Source organism: Chelmon rostratus, chromosome 18 (assembly GCF_017976325.1).
Source record: "Chelmon rostratus isolate fCheRos1 chromosome 18, fCheRos1.pri, whole genome shotgun sequence".
Taxonomy (NCBI): domain Eukaryota; kingdom Metazoa; phylum Chordata; class Actinopteri; order Chaetodontiformes; family Chaetodontidae; genus Chelmon; species Chelmon rostratus.
The window spans coordinates 10,616,177-10,644,048 of record NC_055675.1 but is presented as its reverse complement, the minus strand read 5'-3'; the positions used below and the strand labels follow the sequence as shown (position 1 = coordinate 10,644,048).

The 27,872-nt window shown below is 43.4% G+C and overlaps 2 protein-coding genes across 3 annotated transcripts; both read right to left on the bottom strand.

Annotated features, from left to right (window-relative positions):
• Positions 1-222: 222 nt before the first annotated feature.
• zgc:153284 (uncharacterized protein LOC751696 homolog) lies at positions 223-1,948 on the bottom strand. The gene is made up of 3 exons (XM_041959009.1): positions 1,775-1,948; positions 1,378-1,545; positions 223-588 (listed from the first exon to the last, which is right to left on the bottom strand). The coding sequence occupies exons 1-3, from the start codon at positions 1,817-1,819 to the stop codon at positions 526-528; spliced, it is 276 nt and encodes a 91-aa protein (XP_041814943.1). The 5' UTR covers positions 1,820-1,948; the 3' UTR covers positions 223-525.
• Positions 1,949-5,539: 3,591 nt separating this feature from the next.
• Positions 5,540-26,362, bottom strand: LOC121621780 (deleted in malignant brain tumors 1 protein-like). Of its 2 annotated transcripts, XM_041958403.1 has the most exons (18): positions 26,238-26,362; positions 24,958-25,032; positions 24,593-24,619; positions 24,114-24,425; positions 22,343-22,636; positions 21,948-22,262; positions 21,166-21,456; positions 17,875-18,189; positions 17,481-17,780; positions 16,582-16,890; positions 16,029-16,343; positions 15,477-15,785; positions 15,086-15,379; positions 14,663-14,998; positions 14,456-14,563; positions 13,546-13,630; positions 13,235-13,413; positions 5,540-5,881 (listed from the first exon to the last, which is right to left on the bottom strand). In XM_041958403.1, the coding sequence occupies exons 2-17, from the start codon at positions 25,004-25,006 to the stop codon at positions 13,263-13,265; spliced, it is 3,810 nt and encodes a 1,269-aa protein (XP_041814337.1). In that variant the 5' UTR covers positions 25,007-25,032; positions 26,238-26,362; the 3' UTR covers positions 5,540-5,881; positions 13,235-13,262. The 2 variants fall into 2 exon arrangements, with proteins under 2 accessions (XP_041814337.1, XP_041814336.1); XM_041958402.1 differs by lacking the exon at positions 5,540-5,881 and having other exon boundaries at positions 12,487-13,413.
• Between the last annotated feature and the right edge of the window lie 1,510 nt (positions 26,363-27,872).

The following is a 27,872-nucleotide window of genomic DNA, read 5'->3' as shown; positions in this document are numbered from 1 at the left end:
GCAACAAACAGATTTAAATTTATTTTAACAATTTTTATTTTAATTGCATAAACTGCTCAGATGTGCTTTTTCAAAAACTCTCACCTGCCTTCTCCTGAAAAAAGCACTTTCACATCATTGCCAAATTTACATTTTTTTTTTAGCTTTGCACATTACTCATCAAATACGAATAAGGCATTTGTCATAAACAAATGAAAGGCAATAGAAATATGAATATAGTCATTTTTTATTTAATTTTCTGTTTACTTGCTAAACTAGGTGTGTAGATGTCCATGAACATTCATTTTCCAAGATATCCAGGCTGTAAACTACTAATTAATAGTGATCACACACAACGATCAGCATCTGACCTGAGAGGTAAAAGTCACATGGTCACAAGTGTGCTTGCCAAACATGGTTACATCTCAGGTCATGTGCTGATCATGCGACCTCTTTGTGTGTATTTCCAGACACGTTTTCATAGATGTGTAGATACTGCAGTGAACATGAGGTGATGAGTCGTCCCACAGCCGGTCTCCTTTCCTTTCAGAGTTTGAGAAACTGCTCTAAGTCCTCCATCTCAACAGCATTCTCAAATGCTGCAAAGTCCTGAAAGAAAGAAAAGGCGTCGGAGGTCAGGGGTGTCAGTTCAGGTGTGGATGTCCAGAACAGCTGTTTAGCCTTCAGATGTGGTGGGACAACATGTCAGACAAACTAGTTTGTTTCGAGTTTAACTGCGTGTTTAGATGTAGAGGTGCCTTGGGCGTTGATGCTTACAGCGGCTAACATGACATATTACAGCAGAAACTCATGTCTTTATGTTTGCAGGTGTTATTATTCAATTCTATTATATTTAGTGATAAAACAGTATTGGACAAAGTTTCAATTTTGACCCGATGATGGCGCTGAATAAAAAAGTTTCACAATTCCTCATGTGTGATGGCTGTCATTAATGTCAACCAACCAGTGGCACTAACCAACCAAACGACTTTCATTGTCATCCTTGCAATGATAGTGTTTGAGGACACAAATCGTAACTCTTGTTTGCACCTCTTTGCAGGAAATGTGTGTGTGTGTGTGTGTGTGTGTGTGTGTGTTGGGAGAGTGATTAGGGTGTGTGCAACATACCTGTGCATGTAAAAAGAGTCAGACTGTGTGCACTTCTGCATGCATTGTCTGTGTGTGTGTGCAAACCTGTGGGTGGTTTAGCATACTGTAAATATTTATTTAATTCCTGCGTCTACGCCCCTCGACAACCAAGTGTGCCTTTTTTCCTCCTGGGAAAAATGCAGCAAGCGCGTAAATGATTAACATTCCGTCATAGCTCCATGAGATTTGAGGTGTTACATCGTCAGTGTGCCTTATTATTACTTTTGCAGGTTGTTGTGTGAGACTTACCCCACAGTAGACATCCCCGTTGCATATTTGAGGGGGCAGGGCAGTCGGGTTCCCCGCTATCTTCCTCATTAAATCCTTGTCATCAGAATTCTGAGCAATATCCACAAGATCGTAGGGGATACTCTTGGAGTCCAGGATAGACATTATTAGTTGCTGGTGTTTCTTAAGCTGGAGAGGAGAGAACAGTTCATGTCAACAAACCTCACTTCACTGTCTACAATGAGCAGTTTGTACAGAAATTAAATGTATATACTTTATATACAGAGTCTGATGTACTGAAATCAACATGCCTTATAATATTTTGCTAAATGTTTCCGAAATGTCAGTGTAAGAACAATGTGCATACACAGATAAAAGAATGAAGCATGTAAGACTGAATACTGTACGACTACTGTACCTCGAGGGAACCGCTCACGCTGGAATAAAAGACTTTGACGGGCATATCTGCAGTTTTACCGATCACACCTTGAACCAGACACACGTACGCAGGTTTGTAAAGAGGCAGGCAGACTGAGAGCGGTCCTGTGTGCTCGGTGCAGGTATGTAGCGCTGGTTCGCTGCAACAGCAGGCGAGACAAGGCGAGCAGGTTTGGACATGGCTTACCTGCCTGCATGGGCACACCCACGTCTGCTGACTGCAGTTCCAGTTGAGGCTTGCTTGCATCAATTGTGAAAGCACATACACAAACACACACACACACACACACACACACACACACACATTTGCACTTCTATCCTTGTGAGGATATTGACATAATGCATTACCAGAATCCTAACCTTAACCTACACCTACGCTACTTATAGCACACTTCAGAGGGAGGCCTTTAGATAAAGGACATTTTGACATGGAATGCACAGGTGTAAATGGTCAAATAAATGATCACTGAATTCAATATAGCTGCTTTATTATTTGTAGATTATGATGATAAGACCATACTCATTGTAATGTTTATTTTATTATTGATGGTCAAATTGAAAGGATTTACACAAATTAAGAATTCACTGCTGTACTTAATGGTGTATATTGTATCTTGTAAGTAAAAGTCCCATATTATTATTGATCAGGCCGGCGAGAGCTGGCCAATCAGAGCAGACTGTGCTTGTCAGGAGTGAAGCCTCAAAGAGACAGGCACTGAAGCAGGGTGTTTCAGACAGAGGGTGAATACAGGTGCTACAGCACAGACAGTATGAGAAAAATAATGTGTTTTCTGAATATTAAAGCAGGTAAATATTTGCTAAATGACTCTCACTACATTATACAGTACATAAAATGATACAGTGATATCATCAAACTGCTCATTTAGTAACAGCGAGGAAGAAAATTAGTCCACTTCTTTAAATGCCCCTAAACTGCTCCCTTCTGGAGAGAGATGTCCCTACTTATCTTCACTGCGTCCTCTAAACTGATAGAACAGAGTGAATCTCTGGTCCTGTTTTTGGATTTTAACCACACAAACTCTTCAGAATCCATATTCCATTGCGGAGTTCCACATTCACAAGTCAAGAACAATTAATAAATGAATAATGTCTGGAGCTTTCTCAAGCTTTAATTCCTTAAAGAATACAATAAAAAATCATCCATCATTTTGGATTCAGTATATTTCAAATGGCCTAATATAAATAAAGGCTGTTGTTTTCATACAGTATCATTTGGTAAATTCATTCCTGATAAATATTGGCTTTATACTGTACAAAATAGAGATCATGTGATAATAGCTTACAGAAACATTGTTTTAACAGTTCTTACTTCATATAATAATTATTTGACAGTCATTACAAGCAACTGTCCAATACATCGACAGGTTTTTCCTATTAATCAATGTGGTTTTCCTTCATATAAACATTAGCTGATAGTAAAACAACCGGACTATGCATCATATCAACATACCACTCACAATAATGTATGCGGTTTATTTTATGTCAACATTATTTCATGGAAACCCAACTAACATTTATATTTACAGACTTTTCCCATAGTGCATGAGGTCCTGTGCTCAGATCATTTTCTTGTGTGAATTCTCTTTTGAGGGTCAGATGACATTTTAATTTACTCTGTAAAGCTGGCTGAGGGGACTCTCCTCCGGCTTCATCTTTTGGCAGGTCAGGGCTGTGTGATGGTATGTCTGGGGGTCACTTCATTTTGGATAATCATAAAATTGAATTGCTCTTTTCCTTGCATTTTTAATATCAGGCATTGTTTAGTGTCTTTTGTTGGACATGCAGGATGTTCTTACAGAAAAATAGTCTGTGATGTTCTTTCTTTGTTGTTATGTAAAATTGTGGGAATGTTTTATAAAAGAACATTTTCCATCTGTTACCTAAACAACATCCCCAAAACATCTTCTAATGTTAATCTAATGTTCTCTGAACATTACATGTTCTCTGCACATTAGATTGAAACATTTTCTTTAAAAAACGGACACGTTTAGATGATAAACCTTCACTGTGGATCTCACACCTTTCGGCTTTGCTATGAGCTTCCTAAAAGTCGCCACCTGGAAAGCTTGTGGTGTTCAGTCCACTGTTTCAAGAAAACAGAAGAAGGAATTTCTAATGAAAACTGACTTTGACATGTTGTGCCTTCAAGAACTGAGACTGAGAACTAACAATGGCATTGAGGAAGTGAGACTTGGAGAACTTTGGATGGTACTTTAGAATGTCATTTGCCGCATAGCTGGAGACATGTAACTGATTGATAATGGGTTGTTAGAAATAAACAAAACAGATGATTCTCAGCACTGTTCCTCTTGTTTCTGAAAAACAACCTAATATTCAGTTGCGAACGATTGAATGCCCTAAAGCTTACAATGACCTGGATGAATGAGAATATTCACAGCCAGCAGTACAGTCATAATGCCAGCTGCCTCTATCCGAGGTCCTGAATGCTTCCCAGGCCTTTGCGGTGCTGACGTCCAAGGTTCTGAGTTTTTGTCTCAGCCACTAGTGTCAATTTGAAATGTCTTCCTGGAGACAGTCTTTATTTTTCCATTTGCTATTAGAAAAGTACTTTAGACAACCACAGCAAATGTATGAACCTGAAATTAAGTGTAATATAGGCTCCTTCAGCATGTTGGCTCCTTAATCAGGAGGGGGTAATTATGATGTGTAAAGTGGATAAAAAACTATACAATACCAACACAATTTTATTGTTGAGGACTCATATCCACAAAAAAAAAGCAAATTATTAAGCAATACAAAGACAATGTGATCAGTATCCTCCTACAGGTCAGTGGACTTTAGCTTTGCAATTGGCAGAATCTCTCAGAAAACTGAAAGGAATAAGTATGAAAATCGATGTCCCAGGCAATCTTTGGTCTGTTCACACAAGCGCTACAAATTTTTTTTTTAAATCACATTTTCAATTTCTGCAAATTTTATTTTCTAAATCACACAACATCTATTTGCAAAAAGGCAAAGTCGATAGAATTCTGAGTAATTTGTTGACTTACAAAGAGGTGTAAAAACGCACTTAAAACAGGTCCCTAATGGTCCTGTGGTCTACCTTAAAGAGCAACTGAACACCAGCTGAAAACCTTGCTTTCTCCAGGGCGCGTTATGCCATCACGTCACTGTCGAGCGCGGCTACACGTGTGACAGGCTTGAAACGTTCATCGAGAGAGAGCGGTAAAAGCTTGTTCTGCAGCTCGGTGTTATGTTGCTTTGTAACTTCATTGAAACTTCATGACATAGGTTATTCCTTGAATCCTTTTGTCTTTGTAGCGGTGTACAGAATGACGTCACAGAGGCTCAATCTGGTGCCACATATTTAATATGAATTTCTGTAACATACAAAATATATTCATTCCTTGTTACAATTTCCACAGTGTTGTCAGTATTCGATTTGACCACAGATACTCTCGCTATCAGATACGATAACGAGATTTTTTCTTGTCCTGACATCTTTTCCATTGACCCATCAACCTAATTTGCATCAGGCAACGCCATATTTCTTATTTAGCGGTCATGTAACATCTAAACATCGGTGGCGTGGGCTCCCTCACACGAGGGCTCATTGCTGGTGGCCGCCCCACGCTCCGTCTACCACATTAGCCGCTAACATGCTAACATCAACAACGATATCCTAATTAATCAACAAAACTGAGAACAGTGAAACACAGGTACAGTGTCCACATTACCCTTGCCCGTGAGCACATTATATCATCATTAGCTTACCTGTAACATACAAAATATATTCATTCCTTGTTACAATTTCCACACAGCGTTGTCAGTATTCGATTTGACCACAGATACTCTCGCTATCAGATACGATAACGAGATTTTCCTGTCGCGCTTCCTCTACACTCACTCGTGTAGCCATACTGACACCTACTGGCGATCCACAGGTGCTGCTGAATCACATCGTCACCGATAATGAAAACACTGTACCCCTCGTTTCTCAATAAATTTGAAACATTCCTCTTAATGAACACATACAAACACACAGTAGAAATAAAAAGAACCATCTCAACTAATATCAACCCTCAGGAACAACTGCCCTCAAAACCAAAGCAAGGCTTATTTGTGCCACACTCTCCCCCTCAATTTTTAAATGTCCACAGACATTTAGTTATCAAAGAACACTTCCACTTAACATATTGACTTTCCCTCTCACTGAAATCACGGTATTACTCCTAAATGGGTCTCACTGTTACATGACATCTATTGCACTTGTAATAAACTGATGAATCCACAGTTTCCATTTTTTTCCTGTACATCCATTACCATTTACCATACATTTTCAGTGGCAGTAAACTCAAAATCCATACAGACCATTTTGCAGTGTAACAGAACTCAAATTTCGGCCTCAGTTCTCTTAGTCTGTTACCAGTCCCTTTTCTCGTTTACCACACATGTCACATATGTTTTGTTTTTTTTTTCACTTGGCACAAGTGTCTTTTGCAGTGTTCATTTCACTGTCACAACTCAGTCTCTTCTCATTCATGTGTCTTTTTTTTTCCACCCTGTAAGATGTCCCTATGCAGTGTGATTAACTCATTACCCCAATACCTGGTGTTATCCACGGTCGCCACAGTCTGTTGCAGGCTGGAGACATACTCACGTTCAGGCTGTCGACACCAACCTCCACGACGGCTGGTTCACCCAAGGCTCTGTAGGTCAACATCCTCCGTGGCCGTCTCTGTCTCTGCGGGTAGGCGGCTGCAGATGACGGGGCTGGAACATCTTCCTCGGATGCTGGTTCCTCAGATGACTCTTGCAGACTCTCTCCAGGTTCAGCAACATGGTCCTCCCCACCTGCCGCTGGTGTAATGTCCATGACATCTCTCTCCACTTCCTCTCGTCCTGACTCTCTCTCTTGATGCACCATCTCTGGCACAAAAGGCTCGGCATCTGGATTCATACGCACAGTTCCATGACTTGGTCGCTGGTGGTGTGGGAAACGGCAAACCAATTCAGCATCCTCACTGTTTTCACTGTCTGAACTCCCCACTTGTCTGTTTGTGTGTTTCTTCTTTGTTCTTGACTGTGTCTGTCGTCCCACCTTTTCCTGTTTAGCATTCCCTTCAAGTTCATCCAGGGGCAGACTATCACATGGGAGTAGCAGATTTCTATGCAAAACACGACTTTTGCCTCCACCCTCTGGGACAACCTCATACACTGGACTATCACTGCTCCTTCTTGATACTACCACATGGATTTTATTTTCCCAGTAGGATCGCAGTTTCCCAGGTCCTCCTCTTTCTGACAAATTACGCACCAGTACACGTCCACCAGGTTGAAGTTCAGCTCCATAAGCTCTTTTGTCATATCCCCTTTTGCCTCGGGAGGCTTCTCTGGCTGCAGTTTTCGAGGCTATCTGATAAGCTTGTTGCATTCTGGTTTGCCAGTTCCTGACATACTCCGCATAACTTTCTGATGTCTCACTGGGCTGGAGGTTAAAGAGCAGGTCTACTGGGAGACGGGGAGAGCGCCCATAAAGCAAGTAATATGGAGAGAAACCGGTGGCCTCACTGCGGGTGCAGTTATAGGCATGCACCATCTTGGGTAACGAGCTCTTCCAGTCAGCCTTTTGTTTTTGGGTGAGTGTGCGGAGCATTGACAGGAGTGTCCTATTAAAGCGCTCCACCTGTCCATTGCCTTGTGGGTGGTAACAGGTGGTGTGAGAACCTCGAACATCACAAGACTTCTGCAGCTGGGCCATCAACTGGTTTTCAAACTCTCTACCCATGTCATGGTGAATCTTTTTGGGGAACCCAAAACGAAGGGCAAAGTCATTGAACAGTTTCTCCACAACAGTTTTTGCAGATTTATTTCTTGTGGCATAGGCCTGAGCAAAACGGGTGTAATGGTCCATGACAATTAGAATGTACTCAAATCCCTGTTTACAAGCTTCCAAATGCAGGAAGTCAACAGACACTAACTCAAATGGGTGTGTAGTCACAATGGGTATCAAAGGGGCTCTGGTTGCTCTGTGTGGTCGCTTGGCTTTCAGGCACTCACACACTTGAGTCACAAAATGTTCAGTGTCACTGTACATGTGAGCCCAGTAGAATCTGTCCCGGATCAGATTTAGAGTCCGTTCGACCCCCAGATGTCCCATTTCTCTGTGCAGCTCATGAAACACTGTCTGATGATGTTCTTTTGGTAAGACAAGCTGGCTTTTGCCTCCTGCTTTCCTGTAGAGAATCCCATTTTCATCCATGTACAGTTTTTGCCACTGCCTCAGCAAAGCTCTTACATCTGCAGGCTCACTTTTAAGAGACTTTCTGGAAGGGGGCCTGTTGTTCATCTTGTACTGTAAAACTTTACCAATGACTGAATCTTTCTGTTGACTTTCCTTGATCTGTTCTGGTGTTAATGGCTGTGTGGGTGAGCATGCATCACTCACCAAGGCCAGCACATCTATGCGAGCTGTCGTTACCCAAGGGGGTGGAGCATCTTTCTGTGCCATGACTCCCTGAACAGATGCGCTGATCACTTCCTGGTTCACTTCCTCTGTACACTGCTGAATGAGTTCATTTATGTCCAGTGGCATGCGGGAGAGGCCATCTGCGTCAGCGTTGTGCTTACCAGGCCTGTACTTAATGGAGAAGTTAAAATCGGCCAATTCAGCAACCCACCTGTGACCAGTGGCATTAAGTTTAGCTGTTGACAGGATATATGTAAGGGGGTTGTTGTCTGTATATACCTGGAATTGAGGTGCATGATACAGATAATCCCTAAAACGCTCGCATATGGCCCATTTCAGTGCTAAGAATTCTAACTTCCCTGAGTGCATGTGATAGTTTTTTTTCAGGTGGAGTCAGTGTTCTGGAGCCGTACCCAATTACTACCATCTTGTGATTCTGTCTCTGATAAAGTACTGCTCCCAATCCCTCCTGAGAGGCATCACAATGGAGGATGAAAGGTTGTGTAAGGTCTGGGTATCCCAGGATGGGAGGCTCTATTAGTTTGTCAAGGAGAGAGTTCAGAGTCTCTTGGTGACCTTGTGTCCAGTGTATGGGGGTGTTAGGTGGGAGGTTACCTTTGTTTTTGGTGTTGACCAACTTTTCTTTTTTTTCTGGCTTCCCAGGCAGTGATTTCACAGGCGATGTGGAGAGCAGCTGGTAGAGGGGCTTTGCTATTCTGGAGAAATTTGGTATGTATGCCCGGTAATATGAGAGAAAACCAAGCATCCTCCTCAAATCTCCAACCGTTTTTGGGACCCTCTCCTTTAAAGCTTGCACTGGGGCCACCTCATCAGGATCCATGGTATAGCCTTCACTAGACACCAAACGACCTAGAAACCTCACCTTCCTTTTGAACACCTCACACTTGCGTGGACTGAGTTTTACTCCATGTCCCTGATACCTCTGCAACACAGTCCTCATGTGGGAGACATGGTCCTCAAAGGTAGGGCTATGGACCAGGTTATCGTCCAGGTAAGGCTGACACATGATATCTCTCAAGCCAACTAAACACTCTTCCATGTTTCTCTGGAACTCTGCGGGAGCTGCACTCAAACCAAATGGAATCCTAGTCCACTGATAGAGGCCCCAGGGTGTTACGAAGGCAGTCAGGGGCTGGCTCTCCTCGTCCAGAAAGCCTTGATGGTAAGCTTTCCCCTGATCCAACACAGAGAACCATGAGCTGCCTGTGAGAGAGTCAAGCATGTCCTGAATACGGGGGATTGGGTGGCGATCAGGGACTGATTTTCTGTTCAGCTCTCTGTAGTCACAACACAACCTCAGAGTCCCGTCTTTCTTTCTCACACATACGACTGGCATATGCATATGGTGACCGTGACTGAGTGATCCACCCCCGATTGAGCAGGTCCTGTAGATACTCCTTGACTTCCTGATGTAAAGGTTTTGGGACAGACATGTATGTTTTCTTTACAGGGGTGGTGTCATGGAGGGTGATGTGGAGTTTCAAGGAGGGAATAGAGCCTATGTCATCTTCATTATAGGAAAAAGCATGACACTCTTCTCTTAGTAACTGTCTCACCGTCTCTCTTTGGGCCTTGCTTAAGTGACTAAGGTCAACTTGGGGATCCCACTGAGCTGGAGTCTGTGTTTCTGTTTTGCCACCACTTGCTTGGCTTCCTCTTTCCATAGGTACTGTGTCACCTTGTTTATTCTCTTGCTGTTTTCCACCCTCACTTACATTTATCTGTTCTGTTCTAACAGTGTAACTGGTTTTAAATGTTTTAAGGTGACCCAAAACCATACGTTGGTTGATCATTACGTCTTGCTTGTTGGTGTTAGCAATGGGGACGGGCACATAACCTGACCTACCATTAGGGACAGTGATTAGACCCTCCTCGATAGTGACACCCTGTGGTAGATTTGACTGCTCACTTGGGACTAAAAGCAGATCCTGACCTTTGAACTGAGCCCCAGTATTAACTTTAACATAGGCAACAGTGACCTGTTCAGCCGCTAAGCTGATTCTCCTCTTCCCCATGTGCACTATTCCTACACCTTCATCACTATCTGAGTTCTGGATTATCTTAAGCAATGTCTGGGCTGTTTTAAATGTTACCGAAAAGGCATTACATACCCTCTTGATGGTCTCTGCCTTTGGGTGCTGACTGGCTGCTCCACCTACCACTTCTTCTATCACATTATAGCCAATGATAGGTTGTTCAGCCACATTTGGGTCACTAGACACGAGAATGGGTACCCACAGGGGCTCTGACTGAGCTGAATCTTTGCCTAGTCTGAATTCCACTTCCACCCAACCCAGGAAAGGAATTTGTGTCTGGTTGGCAGCTAGTCCGATCAGTGTATCTGACTCTAACAGTTCATCAAGGGGTCTCACCGTGTGGTATGGCAAGTTCATTTTTCTCCATTCCTCATTAATGAGACACGCCTGGGCCCCTGAGTCCCATAATGCTTCTACTGGAACCCCACCCAGCTGACAATGGACGATGCATCTTTTACCAATGAGGTTCAGGAGTTTTGCTTTGCGTCGAGGTGGAAGGTAGTTGACTGATGTTGCATGGGGAGGTGTAGAAGAGGGGGTGGTGCAATGCTTGACGGGACTGGAAGGAGAGTCGTGGGCTACTGAGGGTCCCCGCTCAGCAGCCCTCTCCAGTTTCCCTGCTGCTCTCTGCTTCGTCGACAGCCTCTGGAGAGGTGCCCCTCCTGACCACACCTATAACAATGCCTGCATGACTCACCTAACTGGGTGTCCTGGCATGCTCTGCAACCCCTTGGCCTTCTACGGCTCTGTGTGTCCGTTCCCTCTGTCTGATTTTTCTTAGTAGCTTCCACTGTTTCTTGCACTAACTTCTTTATTTCCTGCACCTCAGCTTTCAGCCCCTCTATGAGTTGACTGGTATCTTCGCCCTGGTCTGTGTTTCGCCCCTGATTTTTCTTACCCTTCTTTGCTATCTCTTTGTTATTTCCTGTTTCAGTTCTGCCTTCCCTCATTTCAGTTTCTGCACTAACAGACAGTTGCCAGGCATGTGGGTATGCCTCTACCTGCACTTCACTGACTCTTGGGGGCCTACTCATAACTGCCTTTCTCAGTTTATGCTGCCTTTCCTGTTCTAGGTTTGAAGCCTCACTTACTCGCTCAATTAACACATCATCTACAGAGGGATCACTTAAATAAGGCTTAAGCTGGAACTTCACTGCATCACTCAACAGTCCTGTGTCTACAGAGCGAAGGAATTTTCTTTGAATTAGCTCTGGACTGAACTTCTCACCTTCATCCTCATCATCTGATTTCCACAATAATTTTTCTTTCAGTTCAATGGCCCTAAATAAGAAATTCTGAGCAGACTCCTTAGGCTCTTGTGAGATGTTCATTAGTCGGTGCAATAGATCAGAGGAGGAGTCTACTTTGAAGTGACCTCTGAGGATGGTCTTGAGTGTGGGGAGTGTCAGTCCTCTCTTAATTTCCAGCATCTCCCTCAGGTGAAGGCCTGGGCTTACTGCACGTATGACTGCTTCAATGATCTCAGATTCAGAATGTCCTTTCCGTTGGCCAGACTCTATTTGGTTGATGAGACTTGTATAGGACAGTTTGTCTCGCTGACCCGCTTCACCAATCTGTCCACAAATCCGGAACTCCCTTCTCAGAGTCACCTCTGGCAGTGAGGTTAGCGGTCCAACTGCAGTCAAAGTGTCCTCTACTCTTGTCTTTATTTTCAGTCTCTCACCTAATATCCCAATTTCCTTCTGCAACTGTTTTTGGGCCTCATTCTGTTCCTGCTTTGGCCTTGTTCGTTCCTCATCCTGGGCGTCTGACTCACTGGTCTCCTCTAACTCCGTTCCTGATGTATTTAGTTTTGGCTGTTTCAGGGAGCTCATGACAGACAGCAGGTGCTGAAGGAACTGCTCAAATGATTCTGAGTCCTCCTCCTCTTCTATGTCATCTAAAGTTTTCTCTGCCAACCTGATGAGGGCTCGTCGAGTTTGGCTTGCAAACCCTCCCACTGGCTCACTACACTTTAGATGCTCGCACACAGAGATGAGCTCAGACTTTTCTAGTAGCAGTAACATTCTGCTTACTTCGTCCTGCAGCTGCTCCATGGTCCGTCAAACTAGTTCAGGCTCGTCTCCTTTGGATTGGACCACTGGCTGGATCACACTCCTCCTGGCTGGCTCGCCAAAATATGTAGCGGTGTACAGAATGACGTCACAGAGGCTCAATCTGGTGCCACATATTTAATATGAATTTCTGTAACATACAAAATATATTCATTCCTTGTTACAATTTCCACACAGCGTTGTCAGTATTCGATTTGACCACAGATACTCTCGCTATCAGATACGATAACGAGATTTTTTCTTGTCCTGACATCTTTTCCATTGACCCATCAACCTAATTTTCATCAGGCAACGCCATATTTCTTATTTAGCGGTCATGTAACATCTAAACATCGGTGGCGTGGGCTCCCTCACACGAGGGCTCATTGCTGGTGGCCGCCCCACGCTCCGTCTACCACATTAGCCGCTAACATGCTAACATCAACAACGATATCCTAATTAATCAACAAAACTGAGAACAGTGAAACACAGGTACAGTGTCCACATTACCCTTGCCCGTGAGCACATTATATCATCATCAGCTTACCTGTAACATACAAAATATATTCATTCCTTGTTACAATTTCCACACAGCGTTGTCAGTATTCGATTTCACCACAGATACTCTCGCTATCAGATACGATAACGAGATTTTCCTGTCGCGCTTCCTCTACACTCACTCGTGTAGCCATACTGACACCTACTGGCGATCCACAGGTGCTGCTGAATCACATCGTCACCGATAATGAAAACACTGTACCCCTCGTTTCTCAATAAATTTGAAACATTCCTCTTAATGAACACATACAAACACACAGTAGAAATAAAAAGAACCATCTCAACTAATATCAACCCTCAGGAACAACTGCCCTCAAAACCAAAGCAAGGCTTATTTGTGCCACATCTTCACGAGAGAACAAGCGGTTCAAGCTCATAACACACTCTCCCAGCCAGGTCCTCAGGCACCCTCTCAACAGAGTTGTCACCATCGGCATCAGCCTTCTTGTCTTCCAGGCCGCGACTGTGCCCATGCTCATTGGTTTGGGTATTGTGGTCTCTGAGGGAGATAAGGAGAGCGACATGTCAGGCTGCAGTCACTGGGACGGCTTTCAAGCTATTTGATCAGAAATAAAATGGGTGTAATGGGTCTTGGCAAATAACATCAGCTACGTTCTCTTTCTTTTACTACCTGCCATCGAATGTTCTATTGCTTCTGTCGTCTGCATCGTGTGTTACTGCTCCTCCAATCTTGTTGCTGAATTGAACCAGGGTACCTGAAAAGTGAACATAAAATCATAAAAACAGCAGCCTTTCTTTGAAAAAAGATTTTCAGATGAGTCAAATGGAGGCCAAAGCCGGAGAGACTAGGTGTGTGTAATTCTTTTTGGCCACATGGGGGAAGCACAAGAAGCTGTAAACACAACACAGACAGAGTATCCTCCCCTTAAGCTGCTACAGTGCATGTGTAACTTTTTCTGTGTTTGCCCGTCTGCCATTAGCTGTGGGAAGGTGCTGTTCACTGGGTTTATTACAGCTTTTTGACTGACAGCAGCCGCCTGCTGCAGCTGATAAAGGTAAAGCTGAGGGCCATAAGACGTTTTTAAGTATTTTTTGCGTGTGTTTTCAACATGACATTATAATGAGAGAAATGATGCAGTAGTTCCCGTTGTGCTTCAAAACTTGCTTGTAGGTATTTGGTGTAAGTATTCAGGGGAGGGGCTCAAGAGCAAACGTTCTGCTGCATGAGAGACTGTGTTATGCAATATAGATACAATTTCACATCCATATGGCTGCCCTCTAGTGACCCTATTGAGAACCCAGAAAAGCCAGTGCCTTTTTCCTTTAAGACAGTTAAAAATGATGCAATGAGAGCAATCAATAAAGCTGCAGGATTTAAAATCGAAACAATGTGCCGAATGATGCAAAAATGCTCCGAACTGGGGGGATTCCAGTGATAATTATCACTTCAAGCTGCACCTTTCACCCTACATAGTCATTTTTCCATGGTTAATATCAAAATATTAATTGGTGCAGCTTTAAAAAGGGGCATTGCTGTAATTTTGTAATATGAAAAAAAAATGTGGATTTCTGCCACTCACCAGCACCCCAGCCTCTCCGTCTCCAGACAAAGTAAGCTATAACCAGTATGAGCAGCAACACCGCCAGCCCTCCCAGAACTCCTGAGACGACTGAAGAGGACGCGGCGGCTGCAGGGACAAAAAGATCATGTGGTAGAGTTAGCGAAGGAGAAATCTAGCCACAATCACTGCAGAAAGACAGACTCTCAAAGGCTCTTCAGGTCTCACCGACTACAGTGATTTGGAGTGACTTGGAGGGAACAGAGCAGAAGGGCTGAGAGGAGATGTTAAGGCCGTAGACGCAGGTATAGTCTCCTTCTTGTTTGTAATCTATTGCAGGGAATTCAAAGGCTGCCATGTAGAAGACGGAGTGGCCGAATGATGGCTTCACTTCGGTGACGGTCGTGTTTGCCTTCGTGAGGTAGAACAGACCTCCAGGATATCTGGAATACGTAGAGCAGGTGACGGAGAAGCTGCTGCCTTGGTTGACCGATATTTGGTCCGGGCTGTAGACCACCATGGCGTGAGGCGACGACAGCGAGATGGTGGGCTTCTCCAGTTTCACTGCATAATACAGACAGACTTTAACAAACTCATAGAGATCAATAAGAATAAAGTTCAAGTGGACAAACAGAGCACAAAGATATTGACCTATGACTGAGAGGTCAGCGGTGTTTCCTTGAGGATAATAGATGACTTGATCGGGCAGTTTCTTTTGATATTCACAGAAGTATGAGCCCTTCTGGCTGAAGTCCACTGCAGGGAAGGTAAAGGTTGCGGCTTCGTGTTCGGAGTACTTTTCTATTTTAAACGATCCTTGGCTCTTTTTCAGAGTGAACGTCCCGCCCAAGTGCTCTGTTACTACAGTACAGGTGATTTCAACTTTGTCGCCCCAGTTTACCTCTGGAGCAGGACTCAAAGTGATCTGGGGCTTCTCGAGAGCACCTGAAAAAGAAAATCAGTTTGTTTTGTCATAGCAGCCGACAAGCTCATCTAATGCCAGCTGGGAAGTAATGCCTTCACTCACAGCCAGGCCTCTTACCTAAACAGATAACGCCAGCGTCTTCACCGTGCCCGCAGTTATTCTCTCCAAAACCGGGATGCGTGCAGTGTGTGAGAGCACTCTCTTGGCCCGTACACTCCACGTTATCCAGCCATATTGGACCGCTGCCTCTACCAAAGTGTGCACTCCCAGGAGCGGAAACCGCATGACCGCAGCCGAGCTGTCTACATACCACATCGGCGTTGGTCATTTCCCATTCATCATCGCACACAGTTCCCCACTGGCTTTTATAGAAGACCTCCACTCTTCCAGAGCACTGACCTGAGCCGCTGACTAGCCGAAGTTGTGCTGCACATGAAGACAGAAAAGAAGTGAGCCCAGGTGCATTTACAGACTATTCTAAAACTGTACATACACAAACACACAATGTAAATAAATCTCATATTGTATTTAGAAAGAACTTCATCATCAGAAGTTCATTTCAACAACAAAAAGGGAAAAAAGGGTTGGACTTGGATGTAATATGTCACATTTGTCATCCAAAGGAACATGAACAAAGTAGTAGTAAGAATACAGTTTGAAAGGCTTTACCTGCACAGAGAGTGCCCGCATCATGTTCATGCCCACAGCTTGAGCTCCGGAAACCCTTTAGGGAGCACTGCTTCAGAGATGTCACATTGTCAAAGCACGAATCACCAGCCTCCACTACTGGTCCACTGCCCTGGCCGAAATGGGCAGCGCCTGGAGCTCTCAGGGCATGTCCGCATTCCAGCTGCTCACACACCACCTCAGCTTTACTCAGGGTCCAGTCTGTGTCACACACCGTCTGCCACACATCGCCGTGACGGACCTCTACCCTTCCGGAGCACTCATCCTTACTACCTGCCAGCCGGACTTCCAAACTTCCTGCCAAGTCAAGTGGACTAAAATGATTATATGATATCAGACATTTCAAATTCATTTTAATTTTTTCAAAAATATGGCAGATGAATAATAATCAAAGAAAAAGACTGGTGAGGAACTTTGTTGCATGGTCAGGTTTGGCACACAATACCTTTAAGAATAAGGACATAAGAGCACGTGAGACTAAGTGATACTGCATAGCATCAAAAATAAGATCTTTTGTAATTATAACTATTATTACCTGTGCAGATCACGCCAGCAACTGATGTGACGTTGCAAGTTTTGTCACTGAATGGCCTTTGTGGGCACTGAGCCAGCGTCGACTCCCCTCCATGGCATTCAATTTCATCAATCCAGGTCTGTCCTATGCCCAGGCCATACTCATCCATACTGGTAATCTTATGAGCCCTCCCGCAGTCCAGCTGTCTGCACACCACCGTCGCATCGTTCACATCCCAGGTCTCACCGCACACAGTCCTCCACTGGCCTTTGTCATAGTACTCCACTCGTCCAACGCAGCGAGTGGGCCCACCGGCCAACTTCACGTTGCCTGGGAATGACAGTTCTTCTATGAATGTTCGGCACACGCAGTCCAACGTTTGAGTTTTTTGTACAGAATGTATACATGCTGCAATTTGATTGGTGCAATAACTATGTGGACAGGTGCAGAATGTAGCAATGTTAGCAATAATGCTTTCAACTGAAAGATGGGCAGCAGCATTGTTTGTCCCATCAGTTATTGGAGCTTTCCTTAAATTATTATTATTGTTGTTGTCATGACTTGAATCCGGACAGCTTACAGTGCAAACAGGCAGTGTTCAGCTTCTTCTCTTTATTTAAAGTACTAATACTGCACTGTAAAAATACTCCATTACAACAAATGCATTCAAAATGTTACTTGATGCAGAAAAGTGGTCCTGTGAACATATTATATCATTAGATTATTGTTACACATGCATTAATGTAAAAGCAGGATTTAACTGTAATAGCTGGTTGAGGTTGAGTTTTTTTTTCCCTGTAGAACTGCAACCAATGATGAATGAAGTGGAAAAATATGCACAATAGCTGCAGTACCTTTGTACTTTCTCCTTACAGAATCAGTGGGGTTATTCAAATTTTCTTCTCAGCCTCATGTCTTACCTGAACATTCGACAGCTGCCTCTTCAATACGGTCGTGGCTGGTCCTGGTATATTGTCTGAGTGTGCACTGTGTGATAGAGCTCTCTGTACCCCTGCAACTGACCGTGTACCCTGTCAGGTCTCCGCTTTGACCAAATGATCCCGAGAACTTGACAGGATCTCCACAGTTCATCTCTCTGCAAACCACTGTAGCTTCATTCATTCCCCAGTTATTATTATACGCAGTTGACCATTGGTCACCATGGTGAAACTCCACCCTGCCAGAGCACTGGTTCGTCCCATTAATGAGTCTAATGGAAGCTGGAAAGCAAAGGACAGAGAATCAGCAAATAGCTAGTTGCTGTTTGGTCACATTTGAAAGAGATATTAGATAGAGTAATAACTGAGGTGATACCTGAGCACACCACACCGGCATCTTCGCCATGGCCACAGTTGTTTTCTCCAAGGCTGGGATGCTGGCAGTGTAAAAGGGACGTCTCGTTACCGAAACAGCCAACGTCATCCAGCCAGATGTCTCCATGGCCTTGACCGAAGAAGGCACTAGATTTGGCTGTCTGAGCCGTGCCACAGTCCATGGCTCTGCACACCACCTGAGCATCCCTGATGTCCCACTCATCGTCACACACCGTTCCCCACAGGCCGTCATGCAGAACCTCCACTCTACCGGAGCACCGGTCAGTGCCATTGACGAGCCTTAGTGGTGGCACGGCTGAGGACAGGGACACTCATGTTTAAAGTACTCACCAGTTGAAGTGTTAGCAGATATGCTAGCCATGAAGCATCCCCCACCACTGAGTGTGTTTTATAATGGGTTAGCCTGCGAATTAATCGCGCCGGACAATAGACCTACGTATATTGTTTATTTATTAGATTAAAAAAGCTAAGAGTGTTTGTCAAATGTATCAAACTCGTTTACATCTCCCAGCTGAAACTATGGGGGGCTATACTCTCGCACTATTGCCGCTTGAGGTACAAACTGGTTTTATGAGACAGAGTGGGCTGCAGCTAACTGGTTAGCATGCTAACTAACAGACGTCTTATCTGTTACTTCTTTACATTCTGTTGGTAATATTAGTTATTAGGGACACGGGGCACGCTCCGAGGCACTTATTACTATCCCGCGCGTTTCTTCTTCTTATTATTATTATTATTATTTTTCATCTTCCTCCAAGTTTTCGTCCCTTAACTCGCCCCGCAGCTTTGAGAAAACCCTCACAAATTATATATCAAAACGTGCGTATTGTTCGGGATCGGTGTGCTATTACTTTTCTCAAATTTAAATAAATTTCCCATAAGAAATGAATGGGACGGGCGAAAAAAACAAGATTGAAATTGGAGTTTTTCAAACATCTGTAGCTCAGGCATACATTCACCGAGAGACTTCATTTCAACTTTAAAATGTAGACCCAAGTCTGGTCTATTGGTGTGTTCATCCACATTTTGATTGGTCCTATAGTTTTTGATCAGTCACTGTTCAATGACAGTGATCGTTTGGCGGGAAATTTTGAGATTATAATGGGTGTGTATTGCACGGAATGTTCGTGCTAGAGTGCGTGCTAGAGTGGCACAGAGTCTAAAAACGATCTGAAAATCTTCTCTTTTTCTCGTCGCTACGGCCACAAATTACACTCTACACGCATAATTTTGGGATCAGTTTGTAGACAAACTTGTCCTCTTTCGTGTGATGTCCTCGAAAAAGCCGAGAGACTTACTGAATTTAAATAGTGAGACGTTTTGTGCAGCCAGCGCCCTCCTGTTCTCCCATTAAGTCCCATGTTAAAATTCAGAGCTGTTTTGTGAGCAAAGCAGAAATGCCTCCTGTCTTTAGATCGCCATAAAACGAAAAGTTGTTGTGTCAGGAATAAAACGAGGAGATGGTCGGACTCAGGAAGTTCTCGGGAGTCCGATGATCTATAGTACACTCTGATACGAGGTACGGTTCTCTCACCAGAGGATTTAGTTCAGGAGGTTCGCCGAACCCAAATCTCACTGCATACAATACAAACTCCTGTTCTCTGAGTCGCAGAGTCTTTTTAAGTCGACCATTTTGTCATTTTTCTAAAGAATATCTGGACATAAAACACACGTACATCTGGCCCAGACTTGTCCGCATCTCACAGTGTAATCGGTTTTTTGATAGCAGCTACGGTTTTGACACAATCGCAAGTTGTTCGGAAGAAACCGACAGCGAAAAAGCCGCTTTTCAAGGGAAGAGTTTAACAGGTGCAACTGTCATTTACACACACACCGGTCAATAACCCACGCACACACATCTGCAGGACAACAAGCCTGAGAATGATTATCTTAACGAGCTCAGTCAAAACAAGGGCATTGTTTGAAAACAATCTCCATCCAACAAACAGTTAAACTCAGCTTCACCAAGCGCTTTGCCAAAAAGGTTGAGACAGTAGTCACACAAACACACACACAAGCAGGGCTAACCAACAGCTAAAAAGTGATTAAAAACAAGCACGTCAAAACTGAACAGGAACAGGTAAAAAGTGGGAGAGGTAGAGAGGTAATTATCAGCAGGTGGGGCAGAAGTTACACACGCACACAAACAAACACACACACACACACACATTCAGACACACATATACCAGACACATCTCCATGTAGGAGCTGGTTGGGCTGCTTGTGTAGTTCAAGCAGACACACACACACAAACAGACGAAGACACACACATACGCAGTCACACACAACGACAGATACATAAACACACACACACAGACAAATGCATAATGAAAACCCCATCCCCCCGCCCCCTTGTTAACGCCGTTAGCTCTGTTAGCTCTGTTAGCACAGTTAGCTCTGTTAGCGCTAGCGCCGTTAGCTATATTCGCACCTTTAGCTGTTAGCTCAGTTAGTGTTAGCTCTGTTAGCTCCGTTAGCATTAGCTCCATTCATGTTTATTGATTCAGTTCATTAATTCATGTTAACAGAGACATGAAGCAGAGGAGAGAAGCAGACACAGACAGCTGAGGTGATCAACAGAGACAGACAAGGAGAAAGCCACAGAAACACAGCTGAGAGCAATTCATTAATCAGGGACTGACTACCTCTGATATCTGCCGTTTTCTCAATTTGCAGCCTTTTTCAATTGTCCGCTGCTTCGCCATAGTTTCTCCTAGAGACTTCATTCAAACTTTAAAACGTAGATAATTTTGTCGGCTCAAAATGACCCTCGGCACATTTTGATATCTCTTACGGTTTTCGAGCTATGACCATCGAAGGCCGACGTAAGACGCAAACAACTGCGATAAATTTCCCATAAGAAATGAATGGGGAAATTTCCTCAAATTTCAGCCTTTTTCAATTGTCCGCTGCTCGGCCATACTTTGTCCTAGAGACTTCATTCAAACTTTAAAACGTAGATAATTTTGTCGGCTCGAACACACCCCGTGTCCCTTTCAAAATTTCCCAGAGGGAATTTTCTAGTTTTTTTTAACATTTTAAACAAACATTCAGTCCATATCTTACACATTTTATCTTTAGTTGTATATGATTTGTTACAATTTTATTAATTGTATACAGCAACTAATGCCATATATTCCCAAGTGCTGTAAAAACTACAGTGTCCTGTCCGTTGAAAAAAATGATTTTCAAAAAGGTTTAATGCACATAAGCCAGTCTTGTTATTGTTGCTGAATGGTGCTGCAGTATATCTCTACCTTTTGTGTCTTACCTGCACACGTAAGAGAAACACCTTCGCATCTCCCGATGCTTTCTTCAATCGCGCACTCGGAGATGGAGCTCACATTGCCGGAGCATCTGCTTATATACCCTCTCAGTTCGCTGTCGCCAAACAGGAAGCTGTCTTGGGTTTTTTTTGGAGGTCCACAACCAAATCCCTTACACACCAGTGCGGCCTCTGTGCTGCCCCAGTTATTGTTACAGACTTTCCCCCATCGGCCATCGCGGAAGATCTCCACTCTGCCGGAGCAGCGGTCAGTCCCGTTGTACAATCTGACTGAGTCTGGAAAGAAGGCAATCAAAAAGAAGTGAAATGTTCCTTCAGCAGGGGCATGCAGCATTTTCCTATCCTTTTCAGGATGATAAAGTTTGTGGTGAGTAGAACAGCTGTATGGTCTCCACATGCGCGATGAACAATCACAAATAGAGGAAGAGCAAAGGATGATTGTGACAGGCTGCAGGAGGACATTCTGACTTGGTTGAGGTTTTAAAATTACACTCTGCTAAAATAGAAACTTAGAAGTACCCTTGAATGTTTGGCCAGATAGCAAACACACATGAGTTGACACATGCTGCAATGATTTTGCTGGATACTGAGCCATGGAGAAAGCAAAAAAGCTGTTACTGTGCCAACACCACAAAACAGCCTGCTTACAATATACCAAACAGCACCTAGACAAGCCTCAAATTGGCCATTTGGAGTGAAAAAAATTATGGTCACAACCAAAGAAAGAATGGTACACATTATACGAAGCCTGCAGTAAGACGTGTTACCTGAGCATACAACACCAGCATCTTCATTGTGGTCACAGTCATGTTCTCCAAACCCTCTGTGCGGACAGTCAGCGAGGGTTTTCTCGTGACCAGTGCACTCAACGTCATCCAGCCAGACCTGATCCCGACCTCTGCCGAAGAAGGCCTTGTACCTGACGGCGAGAGCAGTCCCGCAGTTCATCTCTCGGCATGCCACAGTTGCTTCCTGCATGCCCCATCTGTCATCGCAAATTGTCCCCCACTGTCCATCATGGTAGACCTCCACTCGACCAGAGCACCGATTCGTCCCATTCATCAGCCGAATTGGTTTACTGTCTGCCAGGCGGACAAGAAAAAAGTAAAGCAGCTACACCTCAAAATCCCGATGTAGTTTTCTGAAGATATGGAAGACTTACTTGAACAGACAACAGTAGCGTCAATACAGCTTTCCTTGAACTCTTGAAGTCTGCACTGCGAGATAGAGGTCTCGTTTCCAGAACAGTTGGTTTTAACTCCGACCAGGTCGCGTGCCTGTCCGAAATTCAGCACCTCGGCCTGAGAGACGGGGGTCCCACAGTTAATCTCTCGGCACAACACGTTAGCTTCTTTCTTGCCCCAGTCGCTGCTGCATATTCGTTTCCAGTGGTCTTCATGGAAGACTTCCACTCTGCCGTTACAGCGATTGCTTCCGTTGATCACCTTCACGTGCTCTGCAAATGATGGAGGTAGAAACTCAAAGTCAACAAACGTGCAATAAGTGATTGTATTGAAAATAAAGGAATGTCTACAAGCTATTTGTAAACTGTAAGTCCACGATGAGTGATGCTGTGCAATCGGGTGAAAACCTGCATCGTCAAATAATGTTCAAACTCACTAAACTTTATTTCAAATTCTAGTGGAGACACTGTGTTCAGTTGACTCGTCACAAGGAGTTCTACCCGCCTCTGAAAACAGATTTATAATGCTTTCTGTGGGTTTGAAGGGAACTTTTCAAGTCTAAAAAAAACTAACTCTGATGATGTAATCGCAGGATGTCACTATTGAGCCGCATGATGGGAAGTGTTGGAGAAGCGTTTTTGGACCTTGACCGACAAAAGTTAAAAAAAGGCACCTCTGCTACTTCGATTCTGACCGTTGTTTATTAATCTGTCCCCTAACTTTATGGAAATGCAACACTACATTTGGATTTAGTCAACACTCAACACTTCTATCATAGGAAAGCATAAACGGTCATATTGCTTTGTTTTCAATCAAGCTGCAGGACGAAGGTGACATGAGGTGGAGGCATGTTCAGTGCATTATGACTTTTTACCAAACATGCAGACAAGAGCAAAATTAGGTCAGCTGGTGACTGTTTATCTGCCCTTTGCACTTTACATTCACAGCAGCTGGTCATGCGTTGACCTTGCTGTTGTGCTTCTGCCGCAGCAGCATTGCCTTCGCAGGCAGCGGCCGTCCCAGCACATGATGATGCATCGTAGATGACAAATTGTGAACTGTCAAGAAAAGCTGGAGGTTTTAGAACACAAGATGCAATAATAGGATCACTTGCTACCATAAATGCTGTGTAAGCTCCTTTTCTCTGCAGCAGTATTTCCCAATTTCTCTTGGCAGTTCCACATTTCTGGTCTTGATATAAATTGAGGAAGGTACTTGTAACGCAGGGTTTTGTGATGCTTGATTTAATGAGCTGACTCTGTAAATTAAATGTTAATGCAGGATTAATATTCAAAGCAAAAGCATTATGTTTTGGGAAATATGCTCACTCGCTTACTGGTGAGGGATTGAATGTGGAGATCAAGACCATTACCAGAAAAACATAGGGCTATAGCCTGCCGTTAATTAGCTTAGCTTAGCAGAACAGAGGAAACAACTAGCCTCGCTCTTTCCAAAGGTGCCAAAATCTGCCTACCAGCACCTCTAAAGATCGCTGCTTAACATGTTTTATCACGTTTGTGGGTTGTTGTTTTTTTTAACCTTCCACTGTTTCCAGGTTTTCTGCTAAGCTAAAACAAGTGGCTGCAGCCAGATGTGTTATCAGTGTTGTCAGCTCTTTGTGAGAAAGCGACTAGCATATTTCCCAAAATGTCCTTTAATGAATGAATGAATGTACGAAGAGGGCTATTTGAATCCAGTGCCATCAGCAGGTCGAGTAAAGCAAGCATCACAGAGTGAGCTCAGTCTTACCTGAACAGATAACACCAGCATCTTCACCATGGCCACAGTTATTTTCCCCGAGCGGCCTGTGCGTGCACTTGAGGATGGATGACTCATGACCAGCGCACTGCACATCATCCAACCAGATCTCCTCCTTTCCCTCTCCGAAAAAGGCTCCTTTTTTGGCCTCAAGAACTGTCCCGCAGTTTAACTCTCGACACACCACGTCAGCGTTGGCAATGCTCCAGTGGTCATCACACACCGTTCCCCAGCTGTCCCTGTGGTAGACCTCCACTCTCCCGGAGCAACGTGAAGGCCCCACCAGCCTGATTTTCTCACATTCTGGAAATGTGAAAATGAAAGCGCAATAGCTGCAGGTTGTGTCATCATTAAAAAACCAAGAAGTCGTTTTCATTGGATTTTCTCATTGCATTGGATCAGGGTGTGGAAATCTTAATGAATAATATACATGGGTTATCAGGCATAAAACAGAAAAAGAACTTACTGACCTGTAAGCAGCGACAGACTCAGTAGACCTACAGCAGAAACATATAGTAAAATGCTCTAATTAAGCCTGACAGCCCAGAGACTTGTCCCGAATGTTTCAAACAATATTGTCAAATAAATTCACGCGGAGCTGTCAGGGCCGTCATATGTCTCCTTCCAATGTACCATTTAATTTCCATAAAGGTCTCAAAGTACATAACCCATAATTGTCCAACATAAGCTTTGTCAAACTGATCCAAGAAAGAGCATTTGTATGTATCTTTCACATGGTTTTGAACTATTTGACTACGCTGCACTCATTTGGTTTGATCTAAGAAGTCAAATAAAAAAGTGTGGAAAAGTCAAAGTAAAAAAAACAGAAACTTACCTATTGACAAATAAACAAACGGTCGTTTCTCAGCAGAAATGAAGATCATATTGTGTCTTCAAAGTGAGTCAAACACTGGCAGGGTAGAGTAAAAAGAAGTTTTGTTACTCTTCATTTCAGAGGGGTGCTGTCTTTGTGGTGGAATCTGGCGTTACAGTCGCCCTCTTACCTTCTAAAGCCGACAAGTCTGGGCAGCTATTAAAATGACCTCACAATTCAAAATAAAGAGTTAATCACACCTGAAACATCCCGTGGATAGAAGCCCTATGTACGGATCCAGTAATTGCTACAAATAAAAGGGGCTGCCTGGACTTGGACTGCAACCTGGATGCATGTTGACATTTTGATCAATCATTAAAGGCAGAGGATCGGAGCAGATTTCATTATGTTTTGCACAATATCTCCATTACTACTTGAAAAGGACCCTATATTCAACAGGAAACATACACCAACGTGTCACATCATGCTGGACAGCAGCTGTATGTGATAGCAACACCGACGTGTGGATGTGACAAATGATCAGCTGCAGAAAACTAAAAGGGCAGTGTAGATCAAAAAGAGTGCCGTTACGAGCAAATGTCAAGAGGTGAACTTGACAACTGGCTCCCAGTGCTAAACCCAACCATCTGTCCCCTCCCACCTTTGGTTATCATTCACAGAAGTGCTTTTATGCCGAATTTTGTTCACAGCAGAGCCATTCCTCTCCATTCCTTTAAAATTCAATAAAGTCTAAACAAGCCTTATGTGCCACATCTTTAAGACTAGTTGTATGAAGAGCTTTATATGTTGTATGTATAATAACATAATCTAAATAAAAATTACACTATATTGTATTTAATTTGAGCTCAGCACAGATTTCAACAAAATGATGGCTGTCTTATACTGTTGCAGGAACTTTTGCAGAATTTAGCATTTTTGCCTCCAAATTTGAAAATATTAATGCACATCACATTTATTTCCATTAAAAATATTTATTTTGCAGCACACTCAAAATGATTTGGCAGTGGCATCTTATTTCAGATTCAAACATGAAAGTGGATGGCATTTTTCAAATCTTAATTTTAATTTTGATGTGTATCATGCATTTGATCATGATCATTTGGCCTCAGAAGATAAAAATTATCATGCAGAATAATCCTTTGTCAGTTTTGCAAATCCATTCCCATTATGGTTAAGAAGCATCCTCTGTTAGGTCACATGCACCAATCTTTAAACTTTAACAGGATTTTTTTTTTTTAGCCTAAAATCGCCCAAATACATTTTAAAAATGCATTTCTTACCTTACAAAATGGTTTGATGCAGTTTTTTTGCGCATCAGGAGAACAGAATAATTAGGATATGACGACCTCACGCCACGGAGATGTGGTCTTTCACAAACCCTTGACTTGCCAGATCCAGTTCTTGTCCCGCATCTTATTGTCAACATGACTCATGAGGACTTGACATGGCAAACACTTCCCCTTGTGAAAGTCAGAGCCTCAGTCATTTTCACATTCATTCAGTTCCTGTTATGCACCTCAAAATATTGCCCCTCTGCAGGGTCTTCCTGTCAAATGTCAAAGAAGCAATCACAAGCTGTATGTAATAACACTCGGGCACCTTTGCAGCCACAGTTGATCCCAAGTGCCCCAAAAAGAAAGCGTGGAACAGCCGGATGCAAAATGAGCAATATCAGGCTATGTGTTTGTATTTTAATTGAATTTTTTGGCATTATGTGGCATAATTTCACCCATTAACTATGGCTTGCCTGTTTTTTTCTTGTTTGTTTGTTTAGGATTTTAGCTAACCACCTTGTGTTATGCTGCTGAATGTAGTTGTTTTTTTATAGGGGGCGTTCCTGAAAAGTTGTTCATTTTTTTTCTGCAATGTTGCGCATTCAGTTTTTCTAATTTGTTTTGACATACACGGAGGCTGGACGTGACATTGCCTAACTGACTTGTCCATTCAGCGTTTTGAGTTGCATGGTTTAGCCATCTGTTCTGCACACATAACAAATTTCCTTAATTTGCCTCCGGTACAGTTGAACGTTTCGCCATTCCACAAAGAAAACCACACCTTAAACTTCCCCTTCATGCTGTCGTTTAGTCACACATTTCATTACCAACCTCAGTAAAATCATCTCATCATTATTTTACCTCACTGATTCATTCATGATTTCTTTTTCGCAGAAGACATTTTGACTCGTACTGGCAGAAACAGCTCAGCTGCCACTAATAACATTAACAGTGGCTCAGTTCTATTCAGTGAGCCAGCATGAACAACAGCAAGACCCTGAAACTGAAGCAGCTAAATGGAATTCAGCCATCATTAATGTGATTATTTACACCACATTGTTTTCTATTCCTGTCTCTTCCTGTCTCTGTCCTATTTACATACTGATGAAGAGCTATGTGCAAGTATTTTCTATAGAACTAAATGACACCATTATCACAGACACCAGCGAGGACGTCTGCACTAAATATGTGGCATTGTGAGGCTGTGTGTGGCTTTTACTGCACAGCCTGCTGTCATGGTCCCGTTCTACTTGGAACATCATTATTCTTCTTGCTCATGTCATTCTTAATGTTTTTGCTGTATTTTTCTGGGATGCTTTCCATTAGCTGGACAGCAGCAGCAGTAGCAGACAGGACCTGCGGTGCTTGACAATTCATTAGCATGAAACTGACAGGAACAAGGCCTCTACATTCAGAGGTGCTCCCAACCCTCATGCCTCCTCTGAACCCGTGGCTCCCAACCTGGGTCAGCCTCAGGATAAATGTGAGGGGTTGCAAAAGGATTGACAAGATCGGAAAGACAAAGCAAAAAAAGTGGCAACTGTGTTTATTTTTTCTGACTTCTCTCACATGCTTGCCTGTTTCTTGAAAAAAATCCCACGAAGTTTTCCCTCTTCTGACCTCTAAAACAAATAAAGGAAA

What these genes read in the sequence shown, in the direction of transcription:
- zgc:153284 (XM_041959009.1), bottom strand. Translation starts at nt 1,819, where the DNA reads ATGCCCGTCAAAGTCTTTTATTCCAGCGTGAGCGGTTCCCTCGAG. An exon ending in GCGTGAGCGGTTCCCTCGAG is followed by an intron (nt 1,546 to 1,774) that starts GTACAGTAGTCG and finishes TCTCCTCTCCAG; the next exon opens with CTTAAGAAACACCAGCAACT. An exon ending in ACGGGGATGTCTACTGTGGG is followed by an intron (nt 589 to 1,377) that starts GTAAGTCTCACA and finishes TCTTTCTTTCAG; the next exon opens with GACTTTGCAGCATTTGAGAA.
- LOC121621780 (XM_041958403.1), bottom strand. Translation starts at nt 25,006, where the DNA reads ATGATCTTCATTTCTGCTGAGAAACGACCGTTTGTTTATTTGTCAATA. An exon ending in TGCTGGTGTTATCTGTTCAG is followed by an intron (nt 22,637 to 24,113) that starts GTAAGACTGAGC and finishes CATCATTTGCAG; the next exon opens with AGCACGTGAAGGTGATCAAC. An exon ending in TGTTTCTCTTACGTGTGCAG is followed by an intron (nt 18,190 to 21,165) that starts GTAAGACACAAA and finishes CCCTGTCCTCAG; the next exon opens with CCGTGCCACCACTAAGGCTC.